At 45.4% G+C, this 16,549-nt stretch overlaps 1 protein-coding gene across 3 annotated transcripts in view; it reads left to right on the forward strand.

Annotated features, from left to right (window-relative positions):
* Nucleotides 1-16,549, forward strand: part of CDCP1 (CUB domain containing protein 1) — a 31,183-nt gene that overhangs the window by 5,471 nt on the left and 9,163 nt on the right. For all 3 annotated transcript variants that reach the window (XR_010069880.1, XM_063325359.1, XM_063325358.1), the window contains exons 2-4: nt 11,262-11,465; nt 12,830-13,186; nt 14,508-14,876. Coding sequence is in view for 2 of the 3 variants with exons in the window: in XM_063325359.1 (XP_063181429.1) it covers nt 11,262-11,465; nt 12,830-13,186; nt 14,508-14,876 (930 nt within the window). In the remaining variant the exon portion in view is untranslated. The remainder of the gene's footprint in view (nt 1-11,261; nt 11,466-12,829; nt 13,187-14,507; nt 14,877-16,549) is intronic.

The raw sequence follows: 16,549 nt of genomic DNA on the forward strand, positions 1-16,549 counted from the left end.
GGGTGATGTGGTCTCCCCTCAGCCTCCTCTTCTCCAGGCTAAACAACCCCAGCTCCCTCAGTCGTTCTTCATAAGGTTTGTCCTCCAGGCCCCTCACCAGCTTTGTAGCCCTTCTCTGGACACGCTCCAACACCTCAATGTCCCTCTTGTAGCGAGGGGCCCAAAACTGAACGCAGTACTCGAGGTGGGGCCTCACCAGTGCCGAGTACAGGGGGATGATCACTTCCCTAGTCCGGCTCACCACACTATTCCTGATACAGGCTAGGATGCTGTTGGCCTTCTTGGCCACCTGGGCACACTGCTGGCTCATATTCAGCCGGCTGTCAACCAACACCCCCAGGTCCTTTTCTGTCGAGCTGCTTTCAAGCCATTCTGCCCCAATCCTGTAGCACTGCATGGGGTTGTTGTGACCCAAGTGCAGGACCCGGCACTTGGCCTTGTTGAACCTCATACCATTGGTCTCAGCCCATCGGTCCAGCCTGTCCAGATCCCTCTGCAGAGCCAACCTACCCTCAAGCAGATCAACACGCCCGCCCAGTTTAGTGTCATCTGTGAACTTACTGAGGGTGCATTCAATCCCTTCATCCAGATCATTGATAAAGATATTAAAGAGAACCGGCCCCAGCACCGAACCCTGGGGGACACCACTTGTGACTGGACACCAACTGGATTTAACTCCATTTACCACCACTCTCTAGGCACGGCCATCCAGCCAGTTTTTTACCCAGCGAAGAGTACACCTGTCCAGGCCATGAGCAGCCAGTTTCTCCAGGAGAATGCTGTGGGAAACGGTGTCAAAAGCTTTGCAAAAATCCAAGTAGATAACATCCACAGCTTTTCCCTCATCCACTAAGTGGGTCACCTTATCATAGAAGGATATTAGGTTTGATAGGCATGAACTGCCCTTCACAAACCCATGCTGACTGGGCCTGATCACCCTGTTCTCCTGCATGTGCCGTGTAATGGCACTGAGGAGGATCTGTTCCATGACCTTCCCAGGCACCGAGGTCAGACTGACTGGCCTGTAGTTCCCCGGATCCTCCTTCCGGCCCTTCTTGTGGATGGGTGTCACATTTGCTAACCTCCAGTCAGCTGGGACCTCCCCGGTTGTCCAGGACTGCTCATAAATGATACCAAGTGGCCTGGCGAGCACCTCCGCCAGCTCTTTCAATACCCTTGGGTGGATCCCATCCGGCCCCATAGATTTGTGCACCTCCAGGTGCTGAAGCAGGTCCCTCACCATTTCCCTTTGGATTAGAGGGGCTTCATTCTGCTCCCCATCCCTGTCTTCTAGTTCAGGGGTCTGGGTGCTCAGGGAACAACTGGTCCTACTGCTGAAGACTGAGGCAAAGACTTCATTAAGTACCTCAGCCTTTTCCTCATCCTTGGTCACTATGTTGCCGGCCCCATCTACTAGAGGACAGAGATAATCCTTAGTCCTCTTCCTATTGCTAATGTATTTATAGAAGCTTTTTTTGTTGTCCTTGACAACAGAAGCCAGGTTTAGCTCCAGCTGGGCTTTGGCCCTCCTGATTTTTTCCCTACATAGCTTAACTACCTCTTTGTAGTCGTCTTGAGTGGCCTGCCCTTCCTTCCAGAGGCCATAGATCCTCTTTTTTTCCCGAAGTTGCAACACTAGCTCCCTGTTTAGCCAGGCCGGCCTTTTTCCCCGACGGCTTGTCTTCTGGCACACGGGGACAGCCTGCTCCTGCGCCTTTAAGACTTCCTTCTTGAAAATCATCCAGGCTTCCTGGGCTCCTTTGCCCTGGAGGACTGCCTCCCAGGGGACTTTGTCAACCAGGCTCCTGAAAAGCCCAAAGTCCGCCCTCCGGAAGTCCAAGGTAGCAGTTCTGCTGACCCCTCTCCTTGCTTCTCGCAGAATTGAAAACTTTATCATTTCATGGTCACTGTTCCCAAGACAGCCTCCAACCTTCACATCCCCCACAAGACCTTCCCTATTTACAAACAACAGATTGTGTTCAGGCTTGTTAATTACTTAAATGACTTAATCTTATCTAGAAATAATATTGGATAAAAAAGAAGGTAGGAGGAAAGCTACTGGAAAAAAAAAAAAAGTTTTGACTTCTTGAAACATGTACCAGCAGTATTTTCACAAATAAATATTGCTAGGGCTCAGATTATTGGTATAGCCCTTATCACGCAGTTTAATTGATATTTATACATGTATATATGTTAAATAAAGAGCTTTGGAATCCACACCTGCCAAACCCTCAGTCTTAGGTAGAAGTTGAACAACTTTGCACTTAGTTCATTCCAGAAATAGTTCATATTAGAAATACAATGAGGACCCATCCTTTGCTGAGAGCAAGTCAAGATGCTTTTGGCTTTGCCCGTGTTGGCTGCTACAGCTATGGGTGACAGGGATATGACGTGTTTGCAAATGAGCATAGATCATAGGTGAGTAACTCTTTTTCTTCTTCACCAATTTCTCTGTATTGATTAGACTTTCTTTAGCTTTTTGTAATTGTTGATGGCTAAACATGGCCTTCTTCATGTCCTGGCCAGTGATAGATGAATGCAACCCAAGAGCAGTGAACTTGTGGGGGGGTGTACCCCTTCGTGGTGCGGGGACGCTGGTGGTGCTGGGTTATTGCTGGGGCTGTGCGGTGGAAAGCTGGGTGTTGCTCACCGCTGTCATGAGCTGTTCAGCTGAACTGACCGGCGATTTTCTTTCTACTCCTGCAGCAGGGTCCTCCCGTTGTCTTCTGGGTGCTCCTTTGAGCTCTCCCTTTGTATGCTTTCTGGCCATGGTCTCCACGCACGAGCTCCTAGAAAGGCTCAGCTGCAGCAAAGCCTGTGTTAGACTGAACGTGTGAGGGGAAAAATGGGTCTTGGATGCCAGTTTTCATCTTAACTGGTCTCTCTTCGGATGATCCCATATCCTCTCCCCTTGCTTTTCTTAAGCTTCTGTTAAAATCTTTTACAATTATACATCTTTAATAATATTTATAATTAACCTTTGTCTGACTGGAGGAAAGACTAAAGATGTTACCTTAGCAGATCACTTCCAGCAGTTTCTGAGGCATTAGCCGTCTCGCTGAGGCTGTTCAGATATCCCTCTCAAACCTCAGCTCTGGAGCGGACAACACACCCACTGCAGTATGGGTTGGTTTGTTGGAGCCAAACCATTAACCAATTCCTGTAGAGCACTTCGTGACTTCTGGTGGTCTCTTAGTAGGATTCAGCTGGAGCCTGGGCGCCATCCCTCAGCTTGAAAACTTCTCTAATCTCACAGAGGTGTGACCATGCAGATTCCTCTTGTTCAACGTCTGCTTGCACCACCAGGGTGTGAGGGAAAGGATGTGGGTTGTGCTGCGTCTAGTAAAATGTTGACTGCTGGCTGTTATGTCAGAGCAAAATCTTCTGTTTCTGTATTAGCTGGTGACAAAGGCGAGGATTTGCTGCCTGTAGCTGAACCTGATCAGTGTAGATAGTATTGATGGGATCTCCTGGAAGACCTGCAGGAAGAGCCAGCCAAAGAATTGTGCCATGAGGTCTGACAGAAGTGCATTTCATGTATGTTATTAAGCTCTCATCTGCTTCTGGGTTCCTAGGCCGACAGTGCTGTGGGAAAACGGACTATCTGTTTTTACTTATCATAATGGGGGGGGGAAGTCTCACCTGTGCCTGTTCCATTTGACACCTGCTAAAAACCATCCTCAGGGGTGACAAGGGACAGACTGCTTCGAGCTGTGCCTCTTGATTTCTTGGGTAACAAAGTGAGCATGGTTACTTGCTGCCAGACCAAATGGTTATTTTGAGAGGTACAATCACACCAGCATTTCGGAGTTGGCTCTTCTGGCACTGTGGGTGGAGCTGAGAAATTAGCATATGGAGACAGCAAACTGCGAAGGGTGAAAAGGGATGATCTGAAGTTCCTCAGAAGTGAGAGACAAAGAGCTGCTGACAGGATGTTTGGCATGGGAGGGACCACAGATTGTGAAACGCGCTCTTCCACCTTCGCTAACCACAGCCAAGAGGGAAGAGCTGCTCAGACATGCTCCAAGATGCTGTCCGCTCGCTGGCTTACATCAAGGTAGGGATAAACTGTGAAAGCAGACACCCCTTTGATCAAGGGAGGCTCCTGCAGTGACTTGCGTGGTGTCTTAGTGTTCCTCGTGCCAGTGTGACATTTTCTGGACAAGTTGCGCGGACCCATGTATCTTGGGTTTTGTACGTTGTACGCGAGTTGGCAGTCAGCTTGCAGACAGCACTCACTGACCTCTGCGTCTCGCTTCTACAGAAGCAACAAAACTTCATATCTGTAAAATAATAATTAAGGAAAGGCAGCCCAGAGTCAACATTCTCCCTTCCTTAATTACAGCTAAGCTTGCCAAGTCCCAAAGTGTCTTTTTTTTTTTTGCCACTTCTGAAGTCTTTTACGCAAGTTATATGAGTGTCTTAATTATCCTTCTAAAAAGGTTCAAGAGAAAGGGGTAGAAGTACTGAAATTTGTTATTTTGTTAAAAAGGCATTTTTAAACTGAGGGTACTTTATTCCTGTGAGGCATTACAAATTCACTTAATGAATTAACAACTTCTGAATTAACAACCCCTGCTGGCCTTGGGTACTGACAGACCTGCTCTGGTGAACTGTGCTGGCTTGTAACATCACCATGGCAGAAGCGTCCGCCTTTCTTCCCCGATGAGGAGATCATCCCGATGCGTGACCTCTCGCCTGCTTCGCATCCTCACCCTGGCTATCAGTTTAAACAGTCAGTGAAGATTAGGGGGCTGTGCTGTGGTGGCTGAGGAATGGATATTCTCCCCCAGGCGCCCTCTCCTGAGATGTGGATGGTTACACTCACGTAATAGTCGTAGGCAGCATCTATCTGTAAGTGTTTACAAGCTTTGCAGATTTTAAGCTTTAATTTTCTGGGTGATTCCCTGAAAGAAATCCTTTCACAAAGTATGGACCTCATATCCCAAGAAAGCGTGGTATTGGAAGTCAGTTCCAAACATAAGGAGATTGTTGAGCGATGTAGAGAGTAGTTACTTTACATTTTACATGTAAACAGAAAACCTGTTTGCTTATGATAAAGTCCAACAGGATTTCAGCAGCTTGCAGCAAGTAGGGTTGGCTGTAATTTGTGATTGTGCTTGTGATCTCCATTTGCTGCTCGCAGCACCGTTTAGTAGGTGAGAAGAGTATAAATGCTGTATGGTTCCCTGACTAACTTTGCTAAGGGCTTGATTATGAAGGCAACTACCTGGATGGGCATTGGAGGTGGAACTGGAGGAGTGGATGATGCGTGGGCAATCGGGTGCTGTAGTTAAACTGGAGAGTTGGACTCAAACTGACAAAGAAAGATTCAATAAAGCAGGTCCAAAACATTTGAGTTGGCAAAGCAGGGAGATATTTACTCTTTTAAATATTCTTTGATCTGTTGTTGGCAAAATTGAGACAAATTGTGTTGGAGGTAATGGGGAAATGGATGATGAGGCATCTCTTAGCTGAGCCATTGGGGCATTCAGTCGGAATGCGGAAGCTGGAGTGAACAATCCCCGTCATGCAGGAGGTCCCTTCACTAGGCGAAAGGTGTTCTGGATGGATTGTTCTGAATGCGTTTTACCAATGCTGCTCTGTCCTGCACCAGGGCTGTCCATTAGATTGGTGATGGGAGTTCTTACGGCTTGAAACTGAAATCATTCAGCTTATGGCCAGGTCACTCCATTAATGAGTCATACCCCTTGCTTCTCACCATCTTGCCATGACCTTTGCAGTAGATTATGTGTAGTGGAACAGCCTCAGCAGGCCATGGGCACACCTGTGGGCCAGCTGCTCTGCAAGGGCTTAGAAGAGGTTGTGAGCTTTCCAGGAGAGCTTACCGAGCCGTACAGGCAAACAGCACTGCGCTATCCCTGTCTCCAGGTGGTGGCACGAAGCGCTGCGATGGATGAGCCTGTTCTCCGGAGGGGTGTGTTCGTTGTGTGGGTTGACATCCCCCTCGGGCAGAACAGGGATTTGGATCCTGGTACTTCATATCCGGAGCGAGCGTTGCCGCTACTCGTCTTCTGCAGCAGCCCGTCTCCTCCAGCTGCCGCCAGCTCATGAATGGTGTCTGAGTCAGCCCCATCCAACTGTTTTTTATTAAAAATGGCTGAAGTGGAACAAGCCCACGACTTAACCAGAATGAGCAAACCAACAGTTATTTGGGGATATGCTAATATCTGGGATCTTTTTGTTGGTGGCTCTTGTGGACTTTGGTTTCTTGGTCTGTCTGGGTTTTGTTTGGCTGTTTTAATCCATCCAATGAAGTCATAGATCAAACAATCCATAGATCCTTATGGATGAATTGCTGCAATAAAATGCATCCCTCTAGCCAAAACTAGTTGGACTCTGTTCTCACTCCTGCTTTGTTTAGCAAGGCATTGTACATAGCCATAAAAATTGCTGTCCTGCCAAGTTCTTTCCATGTACGTACATACATACGCTCTCTGTAAGTGGCTCTTGCTCTACTACCCTCCAGCTGCCTTCTGCATTGCACCCCCTCTTGTACAGGAAAAATGTCCTTTTGGCATTTATATACGCATACTAAAAAATACTCGGGGTTTAGTGTCAGGTGCAACTACAGTAGATAAATTTAAACTAAACTCTGTAGAGTAATCCGACTTGTTTTACACCATGTGCTTTGTTTCTAACTCGAGCTGGAGAGCTCTGAGTAATAAAATTGATGAAAGGTTTGGAAAAATCTTACTGGTGAGAAAAAGCTAGCGGAGGTGCATTCGTGCAGAGAGGAGCATTACTTAGCGAAGAAAGGATGAGACAACTGTCATGAAGGCATAGCCTTAAATGAGGATGAGCAGCAGCAAAATCCAGTTATGGCAGGGAAGATTAAGATTAAGATCAGGGTGGTTGAAGAAATAGCCAAGGGAGGCTGCAAAACTAATCGCTTAGAGGAAATAAAATAAAAATAGGGTGAGATCAGATGTCTACGTCAGCCATCAGGACTGGAGGCTTCACCTCCGACATCTTCCAGCCCAGCGATTTCATTGTTGTGTAGACGGAGAGCGGATCCAGCTTGGCGATGCTTCCTCTTGTTGGTTTGGATATCCTGTGTGTCATCCCTGTGCAGCATTAATGAGGCATGGAAATTCCTTCTTTATAAGAAATGTGTACGGTTACTGGTAATCCTAATAAAAAGGCATGCAGTGGGAATCATAGACAATGACAGATCAGTATGAGTCATGAAGAGACTCACTCTTACTTGTAAAAGCTCTGCAAAATGAAGGTGATTTTAAGTGGTCTCTCTATTGTGCTCTCTGTGTGTGGCTATAGTTTGGGGGGGTTAGCCTTTATTAATTTATATTTAGTGACTTTGGGATCACTGGATATACTTTCTGCATGAGTCTCTTCTTCCATTTTTCCTAAGAAAATGAGATTTGATAGTCTAATGTAGCTTAGCACATCCCGAACGGCTGGCTGTTGTTGACATTACAGCATGGCGCTCTTATTTCTTGGCCAAAGTGATTATCTGTGGAGCTTCATCTTAGCAAGCTGTTTGTTTATGCGATAATCTAGCTTGGTGTCTGTCCTCGTGTGGGCTTCTAGCAGACAGCTTTGCTGAGCCTAACTGGGCATGGTTCTGCGTCCTTGTTGCCTATTGGGATGCCAATATATTGCAGCACTTCTGTCATTTTTGGGCAGGTCCAGTTTTGGAAAGCTGAGGCACGTCCGTGCTGGAAAGTGTTACTGAGCTGGCAAGGATTTGATCTTCTTGGGGGGAGATCAAATAAATAACTACACGGTCATGAAGTCTGGAAAAAGGGTATAGTGGGCAAAAATCCCAGGGAGCAGAAGCCAGGTCTTTCAAGGGCTGGGGAAGATGTTACCTTATTTTTGACCCTTGTAGGAAGGCTTTGCTTATTTCCCAACGCCATTCAAAACGTTGAAAATTTCTCTTCCTTGGTTTCAGCTCAGGGTGTGTATTTGTTTTGTTTTGAAGCTAGTCATGTGCTTAAGGTTACCCTTAAACTTAATCCTCGTGACTAAAAATGGTCTTAGAGCCGTGCCCAAGCATTTGGCACAGAAGCGCTGGCTGTCAGTGACCCTGGTGTGTTTCTCCATCCTGCCAGGTTGGCCGAGTGGTTGGGCTGTCCCAGGGATGGGAAAAGGAACAGTGATAACTGACCAGAAAGGGAGAAACAGACTTCTCAGTCGTACTAATAAACCGTAGACAAGTTTGACAATCACTTTACGCAAGCAAGAGGTCTCTTTTGTCTGTAGTTATTAATTATTGGTATTATGCTGTTAACACTTCATATCTGGATGATATAAACATCAGAAAAAAAGATGACCAAGGATATTTTGTGCACTAAGCATGATAAATAAAAAACCCCAAAGAACCTAGAAAGCCTACAGGGATCTGGAAAACAAAACTCTGGGCTAGGCTGGAAGTAGTTGTTTCACTTTCTCTTCTGAAAACACCTTCCTCCTGAAGCACGAGGAGGAGCAGCTCTGGTTGCTGCGTTTGCTTTACTCTTTTCAATTCCCCACCCCGTGGACGTTGCCCCTGCAATTGTCATGTGTGTGCTTGGAAGGTCATTGCATGGTTGTCTTTTTCCCCGCGGCTCGGTCTCTCTTTTTCCCCGCGGCTCGGTCTCTCTTTTTCCCCGCGGCTCGGTCTCTCTTTTTCCCCGCGGCTCGGTCTCTCTTTTTCCCCTCTTTTTTTTTCCCCTTCCCCTCTTTTTTTTTTCCCTTCCCCTCTTTTTTTTTTCCCTTCCCCTCTTTTTTTTTTCCCTTCCCCTCTTTCTCTTTTCCCCCTCTGGAAACCCCAGACTGAAAGCCTCTGCAAGAGCATTTCTAAGGCAGAAAACACGATGTCAAGTAGTGGCAGCCACTGGAAGAGGTGAACAAAGTCAGTGTAGATGCTCAGGGTGGAGGGCTGTCCCATCACTTAAAAGCTGTAGGAAAGTTACTAAGTGACCAGGTTCTTACTAATGGTATGGAGGATCGGCAAACTCATCGTTACAAATATGTGCAGAAATTTGGCAAGCCTTATGGTTTTTGAGCTTTTCATTTAAAGCCTTTGATCCTGGAGGCAAATAGGTAAGGCAGTTTCACGGGCTTGTTAAGTCTTTTGACTCCAAGATTGTACAGAAAAGCCGGAAAGGCCGGAAGAAGGCTCAAGACCAACAAAACTGAAATAAAAGCATGATGGGATATCTCTGAGCACTCTCTTCTGCCCTGCTCCCCCTAGCAGTGAGACTTTTGATGTCTGGTGTTTGCAAACCTGGAACTGCAACGTTCCTGGTGGCAGGGAGGGACCATAGTCCATGCCGACTGCTCGATCCCTGGGGGTTTCACAAAACATTGCAATGAAAAGTCAGGCCCTGCAAAACCATGAGATTGCTGTAGAAATCAGGGAGATTTTTAAAAGGGGTGTTTAAAAATAGGATGGGTGGGCTTTGTGGGAGCTTGAATCGCTGATACTGGTACACTTCTCCCTGCAGCCGTGACGGCTGAAGTTTTGAATTGGGTGGAGAGTGATTGGTTTTGAGTTGGGTGGTTTCAGGTTGGTTGAGGGTCTCTGGTGTGCTCATCTGCCACGAGAAGGCTCTGCTGACCAAGGGTTCCCGTGGCTTAGTCAGCCCCACTCCCCGCAATCTTCGCCAGGTGAGTCCCTAGGTCTCTGGGCTTTGGCCAGTGTCCTTGCCACCACCATGACGATTGCAGCTGGCATGGACCAGGCTGGATGTTTAGGCGCTCAAGGGATGGTGAGTGGTCGGGCAGAGCCTGGGGCACCCTGCAGATGTGCATTTCTGAGCCAGCTGTTCTCCCGTGCCTTCCTGGCGTGCTGCCTGCCAGTGGCTGCAGAGGCTCTCCTGGGGTGCTGCGCTGCTGGGTTTGCTCGGGTAAATCTCTCTTTATTGGCGTTAATGAGCAAGAGGATTCCTAAGCTGGCATATGGGCAGAGCTTGGTTGTGCAGCCCTGCATGATGTCCCGCTCAAGGAACAGACAATTAGAACAGAACTTAGGGTACCCTTATTTCTAGATATCTTACTTTTTTAAAAACATAAATATTTTTTTTTTTCTATAAACACTAAAAGCACAAGTGCTGTAGATACTGTGATTGTATCTTCCATACACTGAAATAAGGAAGGGAGAGTAGTGAAAACAAATGTCAGTAAACTTATGAACTGACTTGTCCTCAGATCCCACCTGGGAATGGGGTATGGCTGACTTCCATGCAAACTTTGCTTGCTTCAATAAGGGCTGGACTCAGTATTTGCTGAGAACCACACTGATGCCAATAACTTTTCTAGTCATCTTGAATGTCCAGTCGGTGCTCCTTGGTGTTTCATGTTGCGTGTATGGTTTTAGAAGACAGTCAGGTTTGGTCCATTTGATAAACCACTACCCATTCAACACGAGAAGATTTCAACAACCAGTTTACTCCGTGGCTCCTGTATTTCCTGTGAGAGCTGCTCCTGCATGCCGTATTGCTTGAGGATGGGTTGAAATATGTGAAGACAGCTGAGGCTTTTATGTATTCCCCAAAAGCCATAAGTCTATGATGGTCATGTCGGGGATAGGGAGGAGGCATCCAAGAACACGCAGTCTGTCCCAGGCCACAGGTGCCTTCTGTGCTGCTGAGGAGCATTGCATGGATGTCCTGTGCCTTCAGGGAATGAGTTGCAAAAGGTGGGGAGGGTGGGAGAGGGCCATAACCACAAGTATAAACGTCTTGTCGGTATGTGCTTTTGGTATCGCCAGAGTACCTAGTCTGGTCTGCAGTAACTGCTGGGGCATACCCAGAGGTTCACCGGTTACCATCAGGTGCAATGGAAGCTGGGAGTTGCTTTGTTGTTTGACTGCTGAATAAACTTCCTCAATCGAGTCACGACTTCATGGGTGCCTTCAGAAACGAAGACGGCTCTATGTCGGGCATAACAGGGCAAAAAGCAAAGCCTGGACAACAGAAATTTGGAAGGAATAGCTGAGCTACTTTTAAAACGTGAAATAAATAACTCTCGTGAAGGTTACCTGGAGCAGAACCGGTCCTGCACAAATTGCATGTGTACATCTCTCTGGGCGCATGCAGCAAGCGTATTTTTGTATCGTCTGTGCTGGGTTGGAAGAGCTGAGGCATTTTCTGTAGGTCCAACAATATGTTTTGAGAACATGGATGCAAGTGTTCCTTCTGACAATGTGGCATCTATGGGGATGTGTGGAGAGGCTGGTGATACTCATACATGCTAGTGACAAAACACTACATTTTTTTTTTTTTCTTTCTTAGCTTCCTTTACGATCGCTCTTCGTACGGTGGACAATGTCACGGTTATGATTAAACTGCGACCTGGTGTTTTGGTGGGCTGTCAAATTCGTGTTAAAAATTTCTTCAGGTCTGAACTCAAGATAAAGCCTGGGGATAACGTGACTTTTACCTTCACTTGTAGTACTCCAGAGAAGTATTTCATCATGGAAATTCAGAAAAATATTGGTAAGATACAGGTTTTTAATTTTTCCTCCAATGGTAATTTTCCTCCAGTAAAACTACATGCCTTTTTTTTTTTCCTCTTACTGTATTAAGGTATCCTCTGTAATCTTGGGTAAGAAGAAATCTTTGAACACCGATAAATAACTTTGAATTACTGAAACTACTCAAGTTAAAGAAGTCTGTATTATGGCTGGCAGAATGAGCGTTAACTTGGCTGTTTCAGAAACAGTTGAATGATAGTTTGTTGCATCAATTCCTTGCCGCATTCCCTTCTCCCATGGTTTATAAACCCATCAAAGAATTTATTTTTTTTTTTCTGTCAAAGCCTGTGGGCACTGATAATGATACATTACCCACGTTACTCATTGAGCAGCTTGATTTTGAATGTGAAACATTGAAGACGTGCGCATGTTTCCTTATTTTTAATGAACATTATTGGAATCAAGAAACTGAAAATTTGGAAGTGTTGGAACTAAACCTTCATTTGTTTTGAATGTTATCCCTGGTGTATGTATGCTAGTGTACTCTAATGGCATGAACACGTGCTACTTCTCGATGAGATCCCAAACTTAGTTGAGTATTCAGTCTTTGGTAGCATCATTGTTGTTTTTGGGGTGGTGTTGAAGGATAGTTCTCTTCATGTTTTGGAGTTCTATTCATATGGTTCATGCAAATAGTCACGTTCACAATATTTCATGATACATTTGTAAGATGCAGTTGTGCTATTTCTTCTTTTAAGTTGAAGCCTAGACATGCATTAAAGTATGCTTATTTTTAGTGTCCAGCTTGAAATACCAATATTCTGGATTTTTTGAAGAAAAGTTTTCTAGGTTCTCCCCAGAATCGTGCAGTGGCAGTTGTTGTTATTCATCATGTCCCCAAAATTTGGGGGCCAGGTTTTTCATCAGGGCACCAAGGAAAAGAAGGTACAGTTTATGGCAAGCAGTGGAAAATTTCATATATGAATGATGTGCCAGGAATTCTCTGAGCAAGATGGGATAAAAATCAGTTCTCTAAATCCATGATTTCCATCCGTCCTGATGCTGCATTTCTCCCTTTTGCCCATTCAGCTTTCTACCCTACTCACTAAATACCTTCTAAACTCTTCAGCAAACAAGGCAGGAGGAATACTACAATTAATCCCTTCTGTTAGTCAGCTTGACTAAAGCAGGTTTATCCTGTCTGCTCTATGGGCTAGCAACCCTGTTTAGAGAGAGCATGTGACCGTGTTATAGGAGTGTCTTTTAATGCACATAGAAGAGAAGTGCAACCTAAAAAATGTGAAAATAGCAATCAAAGTATCAAATTCCTCATTTACTTGAATGCTTTCCAGAGTGTTATCATGGCTGTTCTCTCTCTGCATTTAGACTGTGTGTCAGGTCCGTGTCCCTTCGGAGACGTTCATCTTTACCCACTGGGGCTACCTCGCCTTAACAGGACTTTCATCTGGGATGTGAAGGCAAGTACAAAGGCTGGACTTGAACTGAAATTTTCTACCCCGTGGCTAAGACAGATTGAACCGGGAGAGACATGCCCAGATTTTGTTAGCTACAATATCAACAGCTGCATCGATAAGGCCACGGTCAACATTGGCACCTTCTGCAGGAACGGCTCAGTGTCTCGTGTCAAGCTGCTGGGAGGAGTCATCATGTCTCTGCATCTCCCATGGAACTCGCCGCTCACCACCTCGGGCTTCAACATAGCTAACAGGGCTTCCATAAAACGTAAGTACAGAGTAGTGTTTCCTCACCTGTAGCTGCCTCATGCAGATAGCAGCGGAATTCTTTAAACCTTTCTTCTCAGGTAACCTTCTAGTTTTAGTGCTGCTACCCCTAATTCCCTCCCACTTCATCTTTTCTCAAAGCTGCTCTTGTGTGTTTTTTAGTTTGGTAGCTATTGCTCTTCTAGCGTCAGAATATCTTAGTTTGATTGGTTAACCTATTAATTACAAAAATTGTTGTTAAACTGCCTTTGGTGCACATTACTCATTTTCAATTGCTTTAGATTTCCTAAAACTTAAACATACCTGCTCTATTTTTCTTTATTTTTTCAGCTAGGTGAGACTAGATAGCATAATTAGAATGAGCCAAGAGGGTTATTTACTGGTTGCAGTGTGTGGTTGCGTTTGTTTATTTTTAAATAAAGCTTCCTTGACTTGCTGGAGTCTCAAGCCAATGCCTCCCTTCAGGAGAGGAAGGTGGGAAAACGAGAAGCAGTGCCTGGAAGGCACGTGAGGCTGCTTAAATACAGCTATCTGTTTCAACCTGCACAGTAACATAAGCCGTTGGGCAATAATCTTCTTAAAATACCTGGAATGTTATATAGCAATCGGCGGGTTACTTTGTGATCTCGCGACAAACCCTTCTTGGGAGATGTTCTCGCTCTTTACTTGAATTCTGCAGTTGTTGCCATCAATTATAGAAGGGACCTGGTCCAGGTTTGAGGTTCTAGAACACAAGTTTTTGTAACTCCTGGCACTCCTTGCAGTAGCAAATCATCGCTGGATTCCTAGAGTGGCACCATAATCTCTTGTGTACCCAACTTCATGCTGCCAAGAGTCATCCAAGCATGAAGTGTCTTACACAGTCTCCGTGGCTTGCATTTGTCTCTGCTGGCACGCTTTTGTTAGCTCTGGGATTTTTTTGGACAGAGAGCTCTGTGCTGGTATAAAAGCTCGCATCTTTTTTTTTTCCTGAAACCCAATGGAGCAGAAGCCGTTGTCAGGTTGCATGTTTGCCAGGACCAGAAATAGGAACTAGGATATTTCCTTTCAAAAAATAAAGGCCCCTCTGTCCATGTGTGTGAAAGGTAAACCCACTAAACTGAAAATACAGCATTAATATATCCCTTGCCTCTTCTGTGATTGACGACAAAAACTTCAACTCAAATGTATGTTTTAGTCTGAGGGTTTTGTAATAACCTAACCTGTAGCTGAGGTGCGTCACTGTCAAAATAAAAATACTCTGCTGCTGGGGTGCTACATATGCCAGTGTGTTGTCTTTAATTGCAACTTGTTATGTGTGGGTTTTTTCCTCCTTTTTTTAGGGTTATGCATTATTGAATCCGTTTTGAAGGGGGAGTCTTCAGTCACCTTGATGTCCCCAAACTACCCGCTGGGCTTTCCAGAAGACGAGCTCATGACGTGGCAGTTTGTGATTCCTTCCAGCATGAGAGCAAGCGTGTTTTTCCACAACTACAGCCTCTCCAACTGCGAAAGGAAAGAGGAGAGGGTGGAGTACTACATCCCCGGCTCCCTCAGCAACCCGGAGGTGTTCAAGCTGAGCGACAGCCAGCCTGCCAATATCCCTGGCAGTTTCAACCTGTCCCTGCAGGGCTGCGACCAGGATGCTCAGAACCCGGGCATCCTCCGCTTGCTCTTCCAAGTTGTCGTTCAGCACCCGCAGGTCGATGAGAGTAAGTACCCGCCTGCCCCTTCCATTGCTTTTGCTTACAGATGCCTGGTCTGAGCACCACAAGGAAGAGAAATGCTGGGTTGGGGTTTTTTTTCGTTGTTTTTCTTGAACTTTGGACCCTCCTTGAGTTTAAGGAGGTGGGTTGCCAAGCAACACTGCAGCCTGTTTTACCGCCACGGGTACCACCGGCCGTCATTACAGCAAGGTGGACGGTGATGCTAAAACTTGCAATTTGTGATGAAGTATAAAGGTCCATCATAGATGTTTACACTGTAGCTTGTAAACAGGGATTCCTTTCCTTTTCCAGCACCTGTATCATGTAATTGAAAAACACCTTTAACACCTGCAGTATCAGGGCTTGCATGTTGTATAAACAAAGCTAGCTTTTCCTTGCGACTGTGTTCCCTCTGGGGCCCGATCCAGCTATTGGGCAAGGACCATAACTGCTTGATCGGAATTTTCCGGGCTGCCTGTTCTCCAGTACAGAAATCAAGTTCAAGCTTTTTTGGACAGTTTTGAATCTTACAGCTGAAAATAACATTTCAAAGGTATCTCTTAAAATGTGAGCACAGGTTTCTGCTCTGTACGTAAGCAGTCGCCAGGTGAAACCTCCTGTTGCGGATGGTCAGGATTCATAGCATTGAATGGGTGAAATTGGAGATGTAAAACTATCTTCATACTACTAATGGCATCAGTATGCATTTCTTTCCTTCCCTGCTTCCTTCCTCTGAGTTTTATTTTGCTTCTTAGGGAAGCCTGAACATCTTCCAGTGTGAAGAAGTCACACTAGACATGGAAGACGTCAATAAGATACTCCGATGATAATATGCCCTACGCATTTGGATGTTCTTTAGGTTTCTTGCTGCTTGTTGCTACGCTAAGAATATTTGTTTGTTTGTGGTTTTGCGCCAAGTTCAGACAGGCTTAACACAATGATGTGTAATACCACAGCATCTATCTGAAAACAGAAATAAAAAGCCTGGCTAGGTAATGAGCTATGAAATAAGCGATTTATCCTCTGGCTTCTTAGCTCTGACCTTGGTTCATGGTGGAGGTTAATAGACAAGGTGCCCTCACTGCAGAGGAGCAGGTGGAGGGAAATCCACGCTCCGGACTACCTCTGCAGCAGGAGCTAATTAGAGGCTTTCTAAGTCATTTTGGAGGGAATGAAGTTTGAGTGGCCTGTACCTTGAAGTCAAGTATGCAGAAAGGATCTGTAGCATCTTGCCACTGTAATCCTCAATTCTTTGTCTAGTCTGGCTCCATTCGCGAGCAGCAAATCCTCCTGAAATTGTTGGTAACGAAATCGTGTTTGCTTGCATTTATTGTGTGTTGTTGCACCTTGGAAGCCAGACAGAGTGAAAACATTGTATTCAGTTAATCAGCTTTATTTCCCTTCTACTTTGGAAAGCAAAGAGGAATTTTAATATATTTATGGCCAGTAGACAAGATGATAATCACCTAAAAAATAAAAAACAAGTTGTCATTGAATGAAATGCAAGCAATAAACCACTTGGATTTAAGAGACAACAGTGTTTTTTCTAGGGATTTTATAGGATTTCATGAGTGATTTTGTGGTTATATGAGTTCCATCACAGATTCAAATTAGCCCTCAAGACAGTATTGAAACTCTTGTTTACAAAAAAAGAAAACAAAAAAATGACGTCTGCAGTG

The sequence above is a fragment of the Chroicocephalus ridibundus genome, chromosome 2 (genome assembly GCF_963924245.1).
Source record: "Chroicocephalus ridibundus chromosome 2, bChrRid1.1, whole genome shotgun sequence".
NCBI lineage: Eukaryota > Metazoa > Chordata > Aves > Charadriiformes > Laridae > Chroicocephalus > Chroicocephalus ridibundus.